This window comes from Dipodomys merriami, unplaced genomic scaffold (assembly GCF_024711535.1).
Source record: "Dipodomys merriami isolate MVZ:Mamm:240054 unplaced genomic scaffold, mDipMer1.0.p SCAF_8, whole genome shotgun sequence".
Taxonomy (NCBI): Eukaryota; Metazoa; Chordata; class Mammalia; order Rodentia; family Heteromyidae; genus Dipodomys; species Dipodomys merriami.
Window position 1 is genome coordinate 10,411,510 of NW_027206401.1, and position 21,487 is coordinate 10,432,996.

General features: G+C 40.8%; 1 protein-coding gene across 3 annotated transcripts in view; it reads right to left on the reverse strand.

The window, feature by feature from the left end:
* Esr1 (estrogen receptor 1) overlaps nucleotides 1-21,487 on the reverse strand; it is a 325,828-nt gene that overhangs the window by 54,734 nt on the left and 249,607 nt on the right. For all 3 annotated transcript variants that reach the window (XM_070010912.1, XM_070010911.1, XM_070010913.1), the window contains exon 6: nucleotides 13,047-13,185. In XM_070010912.1, the coding sequence (XP_069867013.1) occupies nucleotides 13,047-13,185 (139 nt within the window). The remainder of the gene's footprint in view (nucleotides 1-13,046; nucleotides 13,186-21,487) is intronic.

The following is a 21,487-nucleotide window of genomic DNA, read 5'->3' on the forward strand; positions in this document are numbered from 1 at the left end:
GATGATGTTTTGAAAAATAATGATGTCTAAAGCAAAAGGTACCAGAAACTATGGAACAAAGCTATAAAGCAATGGTTTGAAGAAATATAGAGAGGAAATTTAATTCCTAGACTGCGCAATGAAAAGAAATAAATTAAATGTCAACTCAAACATCTAGAGAAAGCACTGAGATGTTAATGGATGGAGACCACCAGGATGGGGGAGAAGGATGGAAGGGAGGCTCTGATGCAGACGGACTGCACACTTGGATGGATCGTGGAACCGCAACCCCTTGTACAACCATTTGGCGTTCAGAAAAGAAAATAATGTTAAAAAACAAATCAAGAACTTAGAAAGGACTTAATCAAGCTGAGAATGAATTAGAAAACAGAAAACCAGTAGAACTAATTACAAAACATTCAAGCTACTTCTTTGAGGAAAAGAATCAATAAAATAGGAAAACCACTAACTGATCTAAGTTTTCTAAAAGAAGGATAAATACATAAAATAAATTACAAGGTTGAAGTTACCATCAAACCAAAGGACATTTTTAAAAATCATTTTTTCTAACAGTGCAATAAACTTGAAAAGTCAGATGAAATGTATAACTTTATCAGAAAATTTGATAGTTAAAAACTGCAACAGGGAGGGATAGGAGGTCTAAAGACTAATGTGACCAAAAAAAAAAAAAAGTTTCCAAAGAGTTTCCTTAATAAAAAGACACTAGGTCCAAATGGCGTCAAAAAGGAATTCTACCAATATTTAAAGCTACAAGATCAAATAAACTCAATGCTACTTACACACTTCAAGACATAGCAAAACAAAAATTCTGAACTCTTTTGGCAATGAGTAGCTAACATTGGTAATGAAACTTGTTATGGATTATGCAAAGAAATAATTTCATACCAAACTTTCTCATGAATGTGTGTGTGTGTGTGTGTGTGTGTGTGTGTGTGTGTGTGTGTGTGTGTGTGTGTGTGTGTGTGTGTGTGTGTGTGTGTGTGTGTGTGTGTGTGTGTGTGTGTGTGTGTGTGTGTGTGTGTCCCTGCCTATATTGGGGCTTGAATTCATGGCTTCAAGTTCTTGCTTAGCTTTTTGCTTAAAAGAAAAAAAGAAAAATAGCCACAGCTCCACTTCCAGCTCTCTGCAGTTTAATTAGAGGTGAGAGTCTCTCAACTTGTCTGCCAAGACTCGTTTTGAACCTCAGTATTTAGATCTCAGCCTCCAGAGTAGATAGAACCCATCAGTGCCTGGCTTCCTTAGGAATGTTGATGGAATATGATCATCACCTTTGTTTCTAAAGAACACAATAATACAGAAATACCAGAGAACTTTTGCAGCATGAATGTATAGGAATAAGAAAGCATTGCCCACCTTTGATATTGTTTTTACAAGTTATTAAACATTTGATAAAAAAAATTAGGCAAGGAAAAAAGAACATTTGGATACTGAGGGACAGGAAGAAAGAGGTAAAGGAATGTTTATTTGCAGATCTATAATTGTACATGAGGAAACATCAAATGGATTAAGGAAAACCAACTCTATGCATTAGAGGATTTTGTAAAGTAGTAATCTATAGCAATAACATGCAAAAGCTAGTTATCTACCAACATAGAAGATATCCAGTTAAGACACATGGAAGAGAATCCACAATTTCTAATATATATATGCTATGTACATAGCATTTGTATATGGTATATAACATATCAGAAATATAATATGTACATTTTATGTATAGTTATATATTATATAAATAGCTAGCCATATACAGAATATATTACTTTACACTATATATTATATGTATTATATTACATATTACAAAATACCTAAAGCAAATTAACTTAAAAGAGAAAGATTTCTTTACTATATTTATTTATTATAATAACATATTAAGTAGGTGGGTTGACAGATACTGTTAAAACATTTCTAAAATGCACAGTATTAAACTTAACAATGAAAGGGTTAGGTTAAAAACTTGTTTTGAAGAGGAAGATTCAACACCATAAAGATACCACTCCCTAAGCCATATTTCAATAAATTTCCCCATATTTTTGTATAAGCTTGCTCAAGTTAATTTTAAAGCCCATAAGGAAAAAAGAGACAAAGCAGAATAATCTGTTAAATTTTAAAATAACCAAAGAGCAATATTGGAGAGAGTGCAAAGCCTGATTTAAAACCATTTGGAGCTTTCAGAAATAAATCTATGTGGTATTGATTTTTCAAATAAACCAACTTCAGCAGATAATTAAATTTTCAGCAAAATCCTTAATAGTTCTAATATACAATGAAAGTTACATCCACACCCACTGAGAAAACACTGATTATTTTTTTTTAAAAAGTGTTGGGACAACGCAATAGCCATTTGGAACATGACTGTAAATCTTTGATTTCACCCTAGAAATCAGGGGAAACATTATTTTAACACCTTTTAGCCAAGTGCCAGTGTCTGATACCTATAATTCTAACTACTCAGGAAGCTGAGGACTGAGGATCGCAGTTCAACGCCAGCTGGAACAGGAAAGACCCTGAGACTCTTATCTCCCTTTAACCACCAAACAACCAGAAGGGGAGCTGTGGATCCAGAGGCAGTGTGGACCCCAACTTCTCCATTCCTCTATTATCTATTATATTCATTCCACACTTGGAACTATGGAGATAAGTCTCAAACTTTTTTTTTTTTTTTTTTTTGTCGGTCGTGGGGCTTGAACTCTGGGCCTGGGAGCTGTCCCTCAGCTCTTCAGCTCAAGGCGAGCGCTCTACCACTTGAGCTACAGCGCCACTTCCGGTTTTCTGGTGGTTTATTGGAGATAGGAGTCTCACGGTCTCTCCTGCCCGGGCTGGCTTTGAACCGCGATCCTCAGATCTCAGCCACCAGCGCCCGGCATAAGTCTCAAACTTTAACTGGCAATTTTGATCTCTCTTCTGAATTCTAACTTTCTGTTGGACATAATGCTCCAGATAGCTTCCCTTTAACCCATCATGCCCAGGGAAAACCTGTCTAATTTCCTGATACCTACCCTTTCTGGTCTACCAGTCTATCCAACATTGTTGTCCTTTCCATCACACCATAATACACACACACACACACACACACACACACACACACACACACACACACACACACACACACACACACACACAGAGAACGGGAATTCACCTCCCTCCAAGGCTAACACGTCTGTCATAATTGGAACTATACACAGTAGCCAAATGTTGTCTTAACCAAGCAAGAACCACCCTTTATTGTATGTCTGGTATAAAAACCTAGTATACAGAGTGCCTTATCACCAGTGGCTCACGTCTATAATCCTAGCTACTCAGGAGGCTGAGCCCTGAGGATCATGGTTCAAAGCCAGCCCAGGCAGAAAAGTCTTGGAGACTCTTATCACCAATTAATGGCTCAAAAAGAATTGGAGCTGTTGCTCAAGTGATAGAGCACCAGCTTTGAGCAAAGAAGTTAAAGGACAGCACTGAAGCCTTGAGTTCAAGCCTGTGTACTTGCACAACAAAGAAAGTAAGGAAGCAAGGAAGAAGGAAGGAAGGAAGGAAAGAAGGATGAAAGGAAGGAAGGAAGGAAGGAAGGAAGGAAGGAAGGAAGGAAGGAAGGAAGGAAGGAAGGAAGGAAAAAAGAGAAAGAAAGAGAGAAAGAAAGAAAGATTGGATTGCCTTATCTTAGCAGGCTTATTACCTCTTCTCTTCCAATAATAAATTCATGGGGAATTTACAACTTAAGTCAATTTTGCAGTATAAGTATGACCATGTACTTGGTTCTCTGCTGTGGTGTAAAATCAAAGAAGACACCACAAATGTACTTTTATGTCTCTTTTCTATCTGATAAAAATGAAAATACTGGGAAAAGTACTAACAGGAATCTTAAAGGACTTATTAAATACCTCTAAAAGCATTAAAAAGACAAAACCCTCATCCTTACTCTTCCTTACAGGATTCCACAGGGAGATGCCAGGAGTACCAGAGCAGAGCCTGGAACTGAATTATAGACACACTGATTATGCGACCAGGGCACTAACAATAGACAGTTCTAGCCTCTAATAAGAAAAGGAAATACTGGGGCTGGGAAGGTGGCTCAGTGGTAGAGCACTTGCCTTGCATGCCTGAGGCCCTGGGTTCGATTCCTCAGCACCACATAAGAAAAAAGCCAGAAGTGGCGCTGTGGCTCAAGTGGTAGAGTGTTAGCCTTGAGCTGAAGAGCTGAGGGACAGCACCCAGGCCCAGAGTTCAGGCCCCACGACCGGAACAACAAAAAAAAAGAAATGGAAATACTAACTCTACTGTTTATTTTGAAACCCAATATCAATCCATTCATAAAATTAAGAGCTGCTGTCACAGAAAAACAACCAAGCCAGGCGACTATGTTGGATGATACCCATTTCCCTGACGTGTAAACCGTGCTGTAAACCATGCTCGCCTATGTGAGCAACCCCAGCCAGTATCCTCCTCCACATGCTGGCCTCAAGAGGGCCAACATGTGGAATTAATCAGTGTGTTGGTTGTGTGCTTCTGTGTATTGTAATATACTTCTAGGCAGGACACATACATGTGAATACAGTTAGGCTAAGTCATCTGCAAAGAAATACTCAGAATGAATGAGTTTACCAATGCAAGCATAAAGCAGAGATTTTCAGAACCCAATGAGAAAGTAATGAAGGAAGTTAACTAAGCATGGGTGATAGGAGACTGTGACCAAGACCGTGTTTTGATTATATTCATTTGCATCCTAATGTTACTCCACCACTGCACAGAAAGCACCCAAGGGCAGAACTGTCTCCTCCCCCTCTTTTTTTTTGCACCCTCCAGAACCACACAGACACACACAATGCTTCATGCTTAATAAATTCTGACTGAGTTACATGAAAGAGAGTCCAACCCACAGACTTGGAGGGGGTCATCTCTTCTTCTAGATGGGCTTTGACCACACACTTTAAAAACAAATGACTGGGGATGTAGCTCAGTGGGAGGGTGCTTGCCCAGCATGCCTAAGCCCTGGATAGATTTCTCTAACCCCTAATATTGTAGGGGAAAATAATCTTTCTGGTGTCAATACAGAAAATTATTGACATGGTAGGCACTGGTGGCTCACACCTGTAATCCTAGCTACTCAGAAGGCTGAGATCTGATGATCGCAGTTCAAAGCCAGCCCCAGCAGGAAAGGCCAGGAGACTCTTTATCTCCAATTAACCACTATAGAACTGGAAGTGGCACTGTGGCTCAAGTGGTAGAGCACTAGGCTTGAGAGTAAAAAAGCTCAGGGAAAATACCTAGGCCCTGAGTTCAAGCCCTAAAACCAACAAGAAAAAAAAAAAAAAGAAAGGCAATGACCTTTTATAAACTCAGTTATAGGAATGAAATTACTTGATTATACTCATAGTGTGGGTGATTTAAATCATAGCATTTTACAAATTAGATTGTCAAAAAATTATTTGGATTATACCTTAATCAATTCAGCTGATGTATAGTTGTTAAGAAAAATAAGTACCCAAAATAAACCAGTGTGTAAGTATGTAAGAAAAGTCAAACTAATCTCCTACCCAGGATTAATTATGTGGTTGGAATTAGGTTCTGCCCTCCCCCCAGAACAATTATATATTAAGTGGATCCTTACTGATTCCTGGCTTAATTCTCTTAAGGATTTCAAGACGTGTAACTTACCGGATTTACAATATAACATTCCATAATTGTATTTGTTTTAAGGAGAAATCTTGTTTAGAATATTTTTTTGTTTTCTACCTTTTATAAACAAAACCATTTCAAGCATGTTTATGTTTGATTGCTGATCAAATTGGATTTTCCTAAAATACAACCATGCATGTGTGCATGTGCTTAAAATCATTATACATATATATATGTATATATTTAATATGTCAGATAAATGACTCATTACATGTGTATAATTAAATTGGGTTTTACTCAAATCAATATCTGATTCTTTTTATTTTTTCAATCCTAGGGCTTGACTTCCGTCCCTGGGCCCTGTCCCTGAGCTTTTGTGCACAAGACTTATGCTCTACCACTTGGGCCACAGCTCCAGTTCTGACTTTTTGATGGTTAATTACAAACGAGATTCTCACCCACTTCCCTGCTCACGATGGCTTCGAGACACGATCCTCAGATCTCAGCCTCTTGAGTAGGTAGGATCACAGGCATGAGCCACGGACACCCAACAATATTTTTGTTTATTATTTTAGTCAGAAGTCACAACTAGTTATCATCTTGGCTTTTTTTTCTTTCCTTTGGCCCCAATTACCTCATTCACAGTTTTCAGTTTTATATTCCTAGAAGTTGTCAAGGAACAATCCTAAAGACTTTTAGGAATTTGGTAATAATTTATTACCCGCAGTTGAGTGATTACGGGCTCAGGTCACAACATTCAGCAGATCCAGTGAGGTTCTTTGCTACCTATATTCTCATGCATTGAATGAGATGGGAAAAAAAACCAACCCAGAGTAGACAACATGTGCTAAAGAAAGACAATGATGATTGGCCTCTCTTTTCATTTTTCCATCCCATTCTGTAAACAGGTAAACCTTTGTGAGTGGAGCTTTTTCCTTTCTAATTACTTTAAAATTGGCAGGTGATTTTTTTGGGGGGGTCCGGTCGTGGTGCCTAAACTCTGGGCCTGGGTGCTATCGCTATCCCTCAACTCTTCAGCTAAACTCTAGTGCTCTACCACTTGAGCCACAGCGCCACTTTCAGCTTTATTCTTTTTGCTTATGTGGTGCTGAGGAATCGAACTCAGGGCCTCAGGTATGCAAGGCAAGCACTCTACCAGTGAGCCACCTTCCCAACCCCTGGCAGGTGATATTTAAACATCTTTCTGGGGTATCGTGTGATTCATTAACACATACACTCACATATAATTTAATGGCCAGCTCAGGTATGAATAAAGCAGAGGAATGCAAACCAAAGTGCACAGGATCCCAGCATTTCTAGAAAGTTGAGGAGGAAATCTGGCAAAACTACTAATATACTTGGCACTCTGCACACAGGACTGCCTTTAGGTGGATTGCTTTCCACACCCCTCCCCCACGGTGACTCAGTGTATGGGTGGTTTGGCCTCAAACACTGTTCTTAGCTGGGGGAGGGGGGAGGGGGAGGCTCTGAAAAAGGAACATCAAAAGAGGTCCCTTTAAACGCATGTGGCCAGATTACGTTCTTCAACTTATTTCAGAACATTTTTTGTTTTCCAAGTTAAAAAAAAAAAAACCACAATGATTTTAATGGAGTTTTACATAAGGGGAAAAGCCAATAATAATTTTTTTAAAAAACTTGCTGGAAGCATTGTAGGGCGGCGGAGTTGCATATTTTCATTTTCATTTTCCTGAAATATTTATAATAAACAACTTACAATGAGAATGGTCTTGTTTCTAGAAAATGAATTTTTTCCCCATTTAAAATGAGTTCACCAGCAGCAAACAGTAATCTGCTCTTGAGGAGAAGGGACAAAATATTTTCTCTGATACAACAACCTGTTTTTCTCTTAAGGAAGATAATTTATTCCTATTCCTGCCTGGAAGTAAAAGAACTTTCTGTTGTCCAATACTATTTCCTGCAGGCAGCCTCCTGATGGGACAAGCCATGGAAAGAGCTGGATCAACAACTCTCTGGCCAGAGGTTTGGTAGAGAGAATATTCTGCCCAACGAGTTATTCCCTGCTTTTCAAACATTTGAAAAATTCTTCTTCCTCTTCTTTTCTTCTTCTTCTTCTTCTTCTTCTTCTTCTTCTTCTTCTTCTTCTTCTTCTTCTTCTTCTTCTTCTTCTTCCTTCCTCTTCTTCTTCTTCTTCCTCTTCTTCTTCCTCTTCTCCTTCTCCTTCTCCTTCAAATTTTTTTCTTCTTTGAGAGTGAACAGGGACCAAAAGAGAGTGTTTTGGCCTCACTGAGAAATCCACAAATATTTCTCAGAATTTGTTAGCACAAACAGTGCCAGCCAAACAATCCCTCAGAACTCATATCACAGAACAGGCCAATTTGCACTGCTCTCTCTAAGATCCTGTCTCTGCCTTCCAGAGATCATGAACTTCACTCCTGCAAAGACCAAAAGACCCTACAGGAAAAGAGGCCTGGTAACCATGTTTGCTCCTGTTCTCAGTCTGTATTTTTCTAGATTAAGCAGCACTCAAGTGGGACTAACTGACAGACTCATTCCTCGTGGACTCCTTGGGCATATTTGAGTTTTCTAGTGCCAGAACATACCAAAGATTAGGTGTTAGAATGGAAAGTGAAGTATCTCCATTTCCTGATTACTTCCACAGGCATTCTTATTATCTTTAGTAAAGCACACACACACACACACACACACACACACACACACACACACACACCACACACACACACACAGAGCCTAAGAAAATTACTGAGCTCTGTATATCTTATAATAATGTCCTGTCCCGGTACTGTATGCAGTACTGGTACTACCTTCACTGCTGAAGGCAGCCAGAAGGGACCTGGACCTTATGGCCTAAGAGCCTGCAAGGATAAAATTAGCCTGCAAGCATATGACTACCAGGAAAGTTTGGAGCTATCAGAACCAAGATATCATGGGTTGTCATCAGGGAGTAACTCAAGCAATAACTTTTTCTTTTCTTTTTTTTTTTCATAGACACTTGATAGAAACTAGATCCTATGCTCCCAAATGTGAAATGGCAACCCATGAGGTTTTATATTCCAGTAATCACCAACCAGACTTGCTAGTACAAACATTTGAGCAAGTCGAGGGAGGCCTGGGGGGTAATCTATGCCCATAATGACCTTGTAAGGCAAAAAGACAGAAAGAAAGAAAGAAGAAAGAAAGAAAGAAGAAAGAAAGAAAGAAAGAAAGAAAGAAAGAAAGAAAGAAAGAAAGAAAGAAAGAAAGAAAGGAAGGAAGGAAGGAAGGAAGGAAGGAAGGAAGGAAGGAAGGAAGGAAGGAAGAAAGAAAGAAAGAAAGAAAGAAAGAAAGAAAGAAAGAAAGAAAGAGCCTAGATTTGAAAAGAAAACAGACATGTGTATAATGGAGAGCAGGCCATGTCCTGTCCCAGGGCCAGCATTGGAAGTCCATGGAAGCTATCTGAGACTTCAAGCCTTCTCTTCTCCCCTCTTCTAGGCAAATGAAAAACTATCTGTGGACATGCTGGCCTTCCATGAGTAATCTCTCAAAACCTAAAATAAGGGACTGGGAATGTGGCTTAGTGGTGCTTGCCTAGCATGTGTGAGGTCCTGGTACCACATAAACAAAAACTTAATAAGTAAAACTAATTTAAAAAAAAACTAAAATAAAATATGATCATGGTAATGCTAAGAGCTCCCAACCAGCCACTGAGCTTCAAATCCTAGGTTTATCAAAATGACTTTTTATGTACAATGTTGAGGGAGACAGTGAGGGAGAGGCCAAGGTGACTTGTGCGAATAAGCTAAGCACTCAATTTCATCCTAAGGGTGGGGAGCCTGCAGAGCAAACTCCAAACCATGATCCCAGCTTTCACAGAAAGCCACCTTCCACATGTCTAAAATTTCACTGGGCTAATAGTCACAAATAGATCACTTTTTACCTATCTATCAATGTCCACAAAACAAGCACCCTCCAGAACAGAAGATATTAAAATTTAATAATCATCTTCTTCATTTTAATTTTAATACTAACATTAATAGTAGTATAATAGTAATATAATCATTGTTAATATAATCATTCAGAGCATAGAAGCCATCTTTTATTATTATTATTACTATTAATATATTATTCACTTTGAAATACACAGGTCTAGTTGTTTATCCACTTTAGCCATCATTTCCATGTATCTGAGTATTCTTAGATGTAGTCAGATCTTCAGGATTTGACATCATACTGGGTGTAGTTACTGGAAAAATAAAAATCCCTTGCTTATCCTCATTTGGAATTTAAAGGTTACATAACAGGTCTGTGGAGCATAAGCCCAAGCCAAATGCATTTATAAATTTAAAAAAAATGCTTCCAAAACAGAAGAGTATTAATCTCTACAGTCTAAAAAAGAGTTAGCCAGGATTTGATGAACGAGTGAATGAGGGACCTTGGCAGCAGCCACAATTCATGGTCCCCAGAGCTGAGGGCTCGCCTCCCCTTGTCACCTCAGTGACCTTGGCCAGAGCAAAGAACAACTGTTTATTGGGTATCATGGAAGACTTTGTATGTTGGAGGTAACACAAAGACAAATCTTAATACTTGGTTCTAGACCACAAGAAGTTTGTGAGGTGGCAGGCAAGAAAGACATACAATCATAGCTCACATCTGCCAGAATGAAGTGGAACCCAGTGAGATCCTTGGGTAAGGAAAAGCCACTTCCTTCCTGAGGAGAAGATAGTCTGGAGGGAGATTTTATGGGAAATTAGCATCTGAAATGAGCCTTAAAGAACAGCGAAATTTCTGACCAACAATTCTGGGGATAAAAGACCATTCTGGAGCAATGGAAGGAACGCTGAGGCTAGACATGGTAGCTCACATCTGTAATCTCAGTACTCAAGGGGTTGACACAGGACGATTTTGAGTTCAAGGTCATCGCTGGCTGCCCCGTGTCTAAATAAATTAACACACAAAAGCTGGAATATGTGAACTTTCACTTCTAGTTCGCAGGCCACATTCCATCACTAGATGTCTTTAATGCAGACACGGTCCCTTTGCTCCCCCGCACCCCTTTTCAGACTCTCCCCATGGGGGCTGAGGCTAATTACGTTTGTAAGAGTTGCGAAAGAGATTCACCATTACCAAAGTAAGATGCATTTTCAAGAGAACCCAGAGTCAATGGGAGCGGAGTCGGGAAGCACCAGGCAGCATGGCGGTTTCATCTGTACCCCGGAAGTTGCCTTGGGTGGCACTGTGGGGGAAGAGACTGGAAGGACAGAAGCAGAGAAAGTAGCCTGGAGTGGGCAGGGGGAGGTGGGGGGAGGACCCCAAGGGCAGAGACATACAAGACCTGTGGGAGGAAGACAATGGAGAAAGTCTGGGTCAAAACACCATTCATTCAGAAAAGAACTAGGAGAATCCATCATTAATTGAATCTGCGTAGCTCCAAGGTCAAGGGGATGATAGTGTTATTAAGACACGGAGGAAACATGCAGGGAGAGGCTGGGTGAGGAAGGTGAAATGCCATGCTCGCCGCACACAGAGATGTTTAGAAGTGTGTGCAGATGCGGGTGAGTAGCATAACTGGGGAAAAGGTGTTCCTAGCATCTCACAGGACAGCCTCCCCCAAATAAAGAAAGAGTCTGCACACAAATAGTGCAGAGATCAAAAAAACAACCCAAATCTCCAGTTAGTAGGAAGCTCAGCTCTGGATATTGGGAAAGTAAGAGTGGATCAAGATGAGAACTTTCAATCACTCCTCTAACTGGGAGAGGTAGGAGAGATTGTTAACCACAGTGGAAGCAGGTGGAAAGGAAGGAGACATGGATGGCTCATGGAATTCCAGGCAACACCGTCTCGTTAACAATGGGGGCCCATTAGGGTAAGGCAATGTGAGAAGCACTTTCTCTTCCAAATGCAGTAATTTGAGAGCTGTTCTCAGCAAGTAAAAAACCTATGAAGATAGTAGACGGGAACGAGAATGGAAATCCAGGAGCGGCTCAGTTCAGTTTTCAATAGCCTGTTAGAATCTGGAGAAAGGGGAAATGTTATATAAAAAAAAAGACTTAGCTGGAAAGAAAGACGGAAAGGAAACCAAGGAGACATGGAAAATGATAAGACAAGAAAAAGATGAAGAAGGGAAGGGAAGAGAAGAGAAGGGAACGGAAAATGGAGGAAGGAAAGGAATTCTCTAAAACTTGGCAGGATACAGGATGAATGAATTCTAGGGAACAAGTCTAGCGACCATTCTCAGTAAGTTTAGAAAACTGTGAGCTTGGAAGGTATTCTGTAGAAAGCCAATTGCTTCTGGAGCAGGACCCTCTATGTGACTCAGAAGCTAAATTAACACATGACAAAACTGTGACCAGCACCTTGACATTTCTCTTATACTTAAATAAATGTTGCTGTGTCTCTGGTCTCGGGAGCTTGACAGTTGTAATTACCCCCCTCCCCCCACTCCCAGCCAAGGTAGACTCTGGAGAGGTTGCATAGCTCTCCACAGCAAAGAACTGGGAAAAGATGCATTGGGAGAAACCTGCTGACCTTGGACCTCAGGACACAGAGGAGCGTTTGCAAGAAACAAGGCAGAAGTGGTCCTTTCCTATCAAATTGGGGGGAAACCTGCAAAGATACGGTGTACCCTGAAAGAGAAAGCTACAGCAAGAGAACACAAAGCATCACTGGCTTGGAGAGTGGGAGGAAGTAGTATCCAAAACAACAGGAAATTCAGTGTGCCAGAGCCAGACAGAGCTTGGATTCAGAGCGCAGCTCACTACCACCTTGCTCCCTCGCTTGCTCACTCATTCTCCCTTCTGTACGTAATGGAAGACGGGTTCCTTTTCTGGCAAAATGCCCACAAGGTTCCTATGAAAGCCAGGGAGATTAAGTGAGGGAACATTTGCAAGGCACATAGCGCTACTGGCACAGGGTAGTAATCAGGCTTAAATTCTGTTACTCTAAGCAATGCCTGACAAATGAAAAACAGTAGGACTCAACATTCCAAGACAGCCCGAGTAGGCTATATTAAAGAAAGTAACGCATTTGCAAACTGAAATGAATTCCTAGAATTGAAAGCGACCTTCAGAACTCTCTAGTCAAATATCCTTATTTTACTGATGGAAAAAAAATTGGAGAGGAAAATTGTGATTTGGATGCATGTACACCAAAAAAAAAGGTTTTAATTAAAAGGAGGTTATTCATCATTTTTTATGTAATGGTAGAGGAAGGCAGAGTTAGACAAGGACAGCTTATCATCACGTGTGCATCAGAAATAATCCAAGTTCCTCTGAGATGTTTAGCACCAGCTAACATTAGTGTTCTGTGAACCTTGCACAACTGGCTCCAAGGAATTCACCTGAATCAGTAAGCATACCTAAATCAACTCTTAGATGGTTCACAGGCCAAAGAGTAAAATAGCTTTGAGGGTAAACCAACGACAGTAAAGGATGCGCTTTCGCAAGCTGCATCAGAGCACTTACCTGTCCAAGAGCAAGTTAGGAGCAAACAGGAGCTTCCCTGGGTGCTCCATGGAGCGCCAGACTAGGCCGATCATCAGAATCTCTAGCCAGGCACACTCCAGAAGATGGACCTGGTCGTGAAGGTTCAAATCCCCAAAGCCTGCAATACAACAAGGAAAACTGAGCTGAGGTGCAGCACAAGCTATTCACCACAGATGCCATCAGGACATGCCGAGATTAGAACTAGTAGGGTCCATTTTCTATCAGCTACAACGGAGTGTAATGAAAGCCCACTTCACAGCAATGTCAAGTAACTGTGTTTTAAAATCTATCTGTATTCATGCATTTCGATGCGCTTTAAGCTTCTTAGTGCCTTAGCACAACATTTGCAGAAATCCACCAACTGATGCAACCTGCTTAGCTTTCTCTAAAGAGTCATACTTAGTGAATTCTCTTCAGACATTTCTGCTAGCCTTGGGTGTCTGCTATGATCATTTCTGCCTAGTTGAAGACATTGAAGTGCTAGAAATTTAGCCTTAAACCAAAGAGAAGCCGGAACACAATCGTGTGAAAGTCACTAAACTTGTATTTTCTTTGCTTTATCACTAAAAAGACCAAAAAGCTATAGCTCTTTTTATAACCAGTTAAAAAAAAGACTAATAAAATAGCACATGCAAATTCATCACTTGGGGAAAGAGTCAGATAAATAATGGTTACTACTGGTAAAATCCACCCAAATGTGCTCTTGCTTTCTAATGTCTGGACAGCTTAGAGCTCTTGACAATATGGTACATGCTTGATGATGATGATGATGATGATGAGTAGGGAGAAAGGAAGAAGAAAGACACAAAGGAGAAAGGGAGAGGGGAAGGAGATGGTGAGAAGATGAGTTTATTGAGCCTCTTACCATGGGCAGCAAGCAATGGTGAATGTCTTTTTATTCAATTATTTTCATCTTTATTAATACAATAAACTGAACAGATAGAAAGTAATATCCCTATTTCACAAGTACTCAGAGAGTTTATCTGCTAAAGTCAGAGATGGGAATATAATGATTCTTCTGAGCTTAATTCATCCCTAAACTTAGGATCGTGTGACTAAATAAATCCAACTGCACAGATAAAGATATGCCAGAGTAACTGAGACATTAAATAAACCAAGTGTCCACCACGTGTGTTGCTTCCCAAATCAGTCTCCTGTTCTTTAACATGGAGAAATGCAGTCCTCTCTCTCTCTCTCTCTCTCTCTCTCTCTCTCTCTCTCTCTCTCGCTGTGTCTTCCCCCTTAAATCTTCTGACCCACCGCATGGCTATTGAAAATGAAGTCAAAAAATTCAATGCATATCCTACAAAATTAAGAAAATTGGGGGGAAAAGTGGAATTGAGAGGAACAGGGAAGAATGATAAAAGGGGTGACATTGATTAAGATGCATTGTATTCATAAACTGCTTTGTTGAATGACAACTCCTTTGCACAATTACAGAAAGAAAGGAAGGAAAAGAAAGAGAGAGAAAAGGAAGGAAGGAAGGAAGGAAGGAAGGAAGGAAGGAGGGAGGGAGGGAGGGAGGGAAGAAGGAAGGAATGAACGAAGGAAGAAAGACGGATAGCAGACTATTGACATCAGTTTTTTGCTCTCTTCTTTGTCTTGATATCATTATACTTCTATCAGCAATTTATTTCTTGTGTGAATTCAAGTCGAAACGTAAGTTTATTCCCTTCTCAGTCTATGGCCTTCGCTCATCACCAGGTCATGCCCAGCCCACATCAGGTCTCCCTTTGGAATAATGCAAGGTCTCCTTCCCTTTTATACTTCCACTGTTAACCTACAACCTTGATAAGTAAATCTTTTGACAGATTTCATAAATCAAGACTTATTGGTGTTGTTGTACATGTGATGAGTTGATTCTATTACAGACTAATATTCCATTATACGAATATACCCAAGAAAGTGTAATACCTTTATCCTTTTATTAGACATGTGAGTTGTTATGAGCAGTTGATGTGTCCAGTGCTATATAAATAATAATAGATTTGATGGTTTTCAAACATGCTTGTGCTGGGGCTGGAGGCATGGCTCAGGTAGTAGAGTACCAGCCTATGAGCAAAAGTGCCAAACCCTGAATTTGAGTTGCTGTACTAAGAAAAGAAAAAGTGCCTGTGTCACTTACATACCTACGACCAACACATACACCGCTACACAATTTTACTAACACTTTCTATTTTTTACATTTTAGACATTCTAACCAAGATACAGATATAATCCACTGATGCTGTGATTGTGTGTGTGTGTGTGTGTGTGTGTGTGTGTGTGTGTGTGCGCGTGTGCACGTACGCACACGTGCTGGTACTAGGGGCTCGAACCCAGGACCTAGGCACCATCCTTTACCTTTCTTTATTCAAGGATATTGCTCTACCACTTGATCTATGGCTTCACTTCTGGCCTTTGGGCTGTAACTGGAGATTAAAGTCTCACAGAGTTTCCTATGAAGGTTGGTTTTGAATTTCAATCCTCTCCTCTCAGCCTCCTGAGAAGCTAGGATTACAGGCATGAGCCACTGGCACCCTCTGATGATATGGTTGTAATTTGCATTCTCCTAATGATTGCTCATATGGACCATCTTTCAAGTTGTTTTCTGTTCTTCACTCTGGTACACAGTATTCAAGTTAATGATGCATGCATCTGTAAGACTGTGTACTCATTAGAGGTGCACAATGCATGGTTCTATCAAATCCTGCATTTTTGGAGCTCAGATTCACTCCTGTTTCCACTGTATCCCTGAGGACTCAGGATGGCCTTGCCCCGATCAGAGCTAGTGTGTACCATGCCATTGGAAAGCATAGATCCCAATCATGACCCAAGAGCGGCACCTGCATCGGGGAGAAAGTGAGTAGCTCTGTTCCTCAGAAGATCTCCAAGACTGACCAGCAATGATCTGGTTTCAGACCTGCCTGGAGGCCAAGGGAACAGGTAGTTTCACCACAGGCAGTTGGTCAAAAGCTGGCCCAGCTCCAGGAGGCAGGCTCCACTGAAAGCATCTTACTCACTGTCTAATAGGTAACACAATCCCAAGAAGCATACTATGAAATGAAAGTCCCCAGGGAAGTGTTAGCTCCCAACAGTTCATGGAATGAAGGCTGCAAATTGTATGCAAATTATCCTGTAAATGAAATGCACTATCAGAAATGTTAACATTCCACTGTGAGGTTTATTTTTTTTCCTCTCTCTTCTGAAGACATTTCATTGTTTGTGTACACCAAAAAAAACCATAATCACATGATCGTGTCATCTGTGATGAAACTTTCACTGGCTTTTACTATCCCTTCCATTGGCTTTCAAAATTACACAGGATGGGATGGGGCGGGGTGGGGGTGGGGTGTCACATTTCCAAAACTTGTGGGTGGCCATGTACGCTAATCAACTATGGGAAACCGAAAGGCAGTGACTTTATGTTTACACAGAATCATACTCTTAATCCTCATTTTCAATTTTCACTGTTCTTTAGCTGTGACAGTTTTAATGGTCTTTTAGGAGGCAAATAAGTTCCCAATAACCATTTTTACTATTGTAAGTATGGTGAAATAAATGTTTCAGGAAATTCTGACAGTAGTATTTTCTGTCAGCGGCTAGCAAGATTGTTCAGTCTTTCTGTGAAATGATGTAGATCTCACAAACATCAATTTTCCATTATCTGTCCCAGCTGTGCCTGTTCCCTGCAGATGAGAGTCCTTAGGTCAGCTGTCCCGTGTCCTCTGTGTGCTCCTGGCACAGGATTGGTGGGGACTATACTGAGAAGACTGTCAATCAACCTTCTCCACGAATGGGAAGACCACGGGCAGTCACGAGATGGGAAATCTCCTTTCTCTCTAAATATTGGTCTTGATGTTGTTTTAACCACACAGGAGATAAATAGACTTCTTTTTAACATTCTGATTGTAAAGGTGATGTATAGAAGGGTTACAGTTACACACCTTAAGTAATGAGTGCATTTCTTTTTGGACAATGTCACTTTCCCTCACTCTCTCCCAGTTTTTTCCTCCTATCCCCACTCACAAGTTGTATAGTTTGTTTTCAACATAGTGTTAGTGAGTGCCACTGCTGCATTTGTCTACCCTTTGTCCCTCTATTTCTGTACTCCCTTTACCGTCCTGTAGACAGATAAATGAAACAAGACAAAAAGAAGTAAAAAACAACAACAGCAACAACAAAAAACCTAGCAACTCCATTTCCTGGAGTTCATTTCAATAAATATCTTAGGAGAGGAACACAAAGATACAATACCTATGTACATCTGGTCATATAAAATTATACTTACCTAAATACACTTTGGTTATGGACCAAATGCCCACGAGTATTTTCAGTTCACAGCCAATGAACTAGGAACAAAAGAATAGTGAGCCAACTACTTGCAGATATGTGGTTCTGTTTTTTTTTTTTTTAACCTTATTTTCCTGAGAACACAAAGAATGTCCCGACTCGCAATTACACATGGTCTACTCTGATAGCCATTTAAAATACATCCCATTCTTTGTCAGTGTCTCATCAATATGAAGATGGGAGCCCTGTAATTGCTTTGGGACATGAGTTGGAGATACTTGTGACCAAGATTTGCACAGGTGGCACAATGGCACATGCCTCCATTGCTTGAAGACCCACACTTTAGTGACAGCGATGACGGGACTGCGTGTGAACGCCTCACCAGGGGTAAGAGGCAATGCCTACCATGCACCAACTGGACTCTACGGAGGTCAGCCTAAATCAGAAGCTCAAAAACACCACTTTAGGAAACAAAACATTTTAGGCCTTTCTCCCTGTTCTCCCTCCACAGGTGTAAGAATCGAGTCCACAGAGCGCAAATACACTGGAAATGGGCAGAGGTGCCTCTAGACCTCCCCGCTGGCCTCGTATTAGTGGTGATGTAACAGATGATTTTAACATAGCTCTCTTTCACAGAAAAAGACACGGTGCGCATCCAACCTGCTCATCCTGCCTGGTATTCCCACCAACGGTCGTGATTTGGATCTAGAATGTGCCACGGCCATGTGATAAAGGCCTGGTTGTTAGCCGTGGGGGCCTTCTGGAAGTGACTGGATCACGCGGATGAGGACTCTGATGTCGTCAGTGAGTGGATCCATGGGTGGTGGTTTGAACGGTTCATAATAGCAGACGCTATTGGGTGTTGTACTTAGGACCTAGTTGAAGGGGAGGATCTTTGGGATGCCGCTCTTGGGGACTATAATGTATCCCGACATCCTTCATCTTTCTCTCTTTTCTGGGGACCCTCAGGTGAGCCGTCATCTCTGCCACACTCTCCCACCAAAAGGCCACACACACACACACACACACACACACACACACACACACACACACACACATTTTGTATGTATATTTCATCTGAGCTTCAAGCTGATGAAGCCAGTCAGCTATGAGCCCAAACTTCAGAAACAATGAAACAAAGTAAATCCTTCCTCCTTTGCAGGTATGCGTCTTTGGTAGCATGTCACAGAGATGGAGAAGTGATCACCACACCAAGTAAAGACATAGCTGCTTCTATCCTCCACTGCACAGTAGCCATTTTCCTTTCAAGATGGTTTGTGTTAGTTCTTCTCTAAAAGGAGCTCAAAGAATATCCACCCCCTCTTCCTTGATCCTCACAAGACCCAGAGCTCAATGCCCACTCAGCTTGGGGAGAAAGTGCTATGCAGAGAGCTTATTTTGCCTTGGCATGCAACAAGATTTTACAGGCCTCAGCCTTTCTTACTGGGTGTGGCCAGGCTCTTAGAATTGATGTTGAAAAATGTGCAGAGACTCTTGGGAGAAATGACTAATAGAACTTGAATATTCAATTCAACTAGAAAGCTTGGGGGAAAAAGAGAAATCAAAGTAGCTCTTCCTTAGAGATAGGCAAAAAAAAATTAAGCACTACTGTCAATACATGTAAAACTTCCACGGGATATAAACTGTTCAGATATAAAATGAAGCTGAAATTCTGTGAAGGTAAAATAGCAATATTTCCCCCACAGCATACAGTCTGTGAAACTAGAAGCCAGGTGGTTTGATCCTTCAGTAAATCCACTGGGAGAGGAAAAAAAAAAAAGAACAACACTATTGGCTTCCTGACCTTCAAAAGAATTAATCATGTTCTCAGTCAGATGACCGCAATGATCTCCAAAATGTCAGCTATGAAATTGCCTCTTGCATTTTTTTTTCTGTGTTTCTTTATTACTCAATGGAAGAAGACTTGAGTAATTCATATCTTTTCCTCCCAGGCCATCAACTCAGTGCAAGATAAGAAGAAAGTTTTAAAAAAATCACTGATGTTCTCATGAGTCTGACTGTAGTTTCTTGGAGAAAGCCACAGAACACATACTATCATGAGAACCAGGAACGGTTCAGATGCCAAGTAGTCTTCAAAGTCTCCCTTCTGAAATTTTTCCTCCAGAAAATGGTAATTTCATGTCATTCCATGGGCTCTACAGTGGGTTAGAATCTTCCTTCACTCCGAATTTTATTTGGGAAACACCGAAGCATGAAGGTACACATACATAGCACCATTATAGAAGGGCTTACCACAGTGGTCATTTTCATTCCATAACACCTGAAACTTTTTCTAGAAATATAAAAACAGTGAAAATTCCCTTATAAGGAGTGAGTTTTATCTATTTAAACAAATCATATCGTACACTACAGGCTCTTTTGAAAAATAGAACAAATGTGATAGCACACTCCTGTAATTCCGGCCAATCTGAAGGTGGAGATACAGAGAACTGCAGTTCCAGGCGAGCCTAGGCAAAGGTCATGAGAACCCTAAATCCACCAACAAGCCAGATGCAATGGTGCATTTCTGCAGTCCCAGATACTGGGAGGCATGAGGAGAATGTTCATAGTTGGAGGCTGAACTTGGGCAAGAATGTGAGATACTAGATGAAAAATAACTAACAAAAGAAAGCGTTGGAGTATCACACAAATGGTTGAGTGTCTACCTAACAGGCAGAAGGTCATGAGTTTAAACCCCAGTACCACCAAATGAACAAGCACGCAAACAAATCAATAGTTACATGCATATCACCAAAATAAAAAGTAATGGAATAACTTAGAAATCTCATGAGTCACAATGCCCCACATCACCATCGTGGTGTAATCCGGCTCTCCTCTGCCTCACCCTAATCTCACACCACATCAGAGCAGCTGTCAAGTTCACTCATACTACCACCATAGTCAATATTCACCTTGCCAACCGCAAATGAATGCTTTCTTTCTTACAGCTACCATCACATCCATCCTTGGACATAATGACTATTCTATTTCACTGTCATCGTCCAACATGGGACTGCTGACTGTCTGCAGGGTGTACCTCCAAGCACCCCGCCCAATCAAATGAGGAGGCCTTGGAAGAGCGTACACTGAAAAGTCAAGTAGACCTGGCTTGCAATTCTGTGGCCTTCAGCCGGTGACTTCAGATTTCTGAAAGCACTTCCTTCCTGTGAAATGCCAGTAGAATGACTGGCCGCTTGGGGTTAAGACATTGAAAGCTCTTTGCATCTGGAAACTGCAGAAGGATTGGCCTACCACTCAGTTCCTAGAACCATCAGCGGCTGGCAGGTGCATCATCCCATGAGAAACATAATCATCTATCATTTGTCTGTATGGATATAAACTTCTACTCCATAATAATTTATTATACTATTAATGTATTTATTGTTAATTATTTATTATATATTATTATGCTCATGAAAAAGGTGAACCCCTTTCTGGACAGCAAACTGCTCTTCTAAAACAACATTTTTCATGATTATAAAGTAGAGATTATGCTTTGTTTCAAATAAATGGGAAAAGAGAACACGTCTTGGTTTTTGTTTTATCCAAAGCCTTTCATGATGTTGATTGTCTCCAGGATGCTGTCTTTAAACACCCCAATGTAAGTGAGAAAAGATTTTCTCTTCCATGTTGTCCATTGCTCCTCGCTTGTCTTGGGGTAGATGGAGGAAACTGGCCCTGTGGTACTGCCCACCTGACAGTGAGGTGCTGCTCGTCAGCCGAGCTGATGGTGAATGAGGAACCGGACATCACAGATCTGATTCTTTAAAATGGTATCAAAGCCTGGGGATGTCTCTCAGTGGGTACAGAATTCTTTTTAGAATGTGCAAGGCCCTGAGTTTGAATTCTGACAAAACACACCAGAGAGAGAGAGAGAGACAGACAGACAGAAACAGACAGACAGAAACAGAGACAGAGAGACGGAGGGAAGAAGGAAGGGAAGGAGGAAAGAAGGGAGGGAGGGAAGGAGGGAGGGAAAGAAGGAGGGAGGGAGGAAGGAAGGAAGAAAGCAAAGAAGGAAGGAAGGAAGGAAGATTATGCCAAATTAATTGGAAGATTAGTTGAAAGCTGATTAATCCAAGTAAAACCTGAGGAATTCAGTCCACAAGTCTCAGGATAAATAAAGGTACTGTTTCTGAAAAATGGTA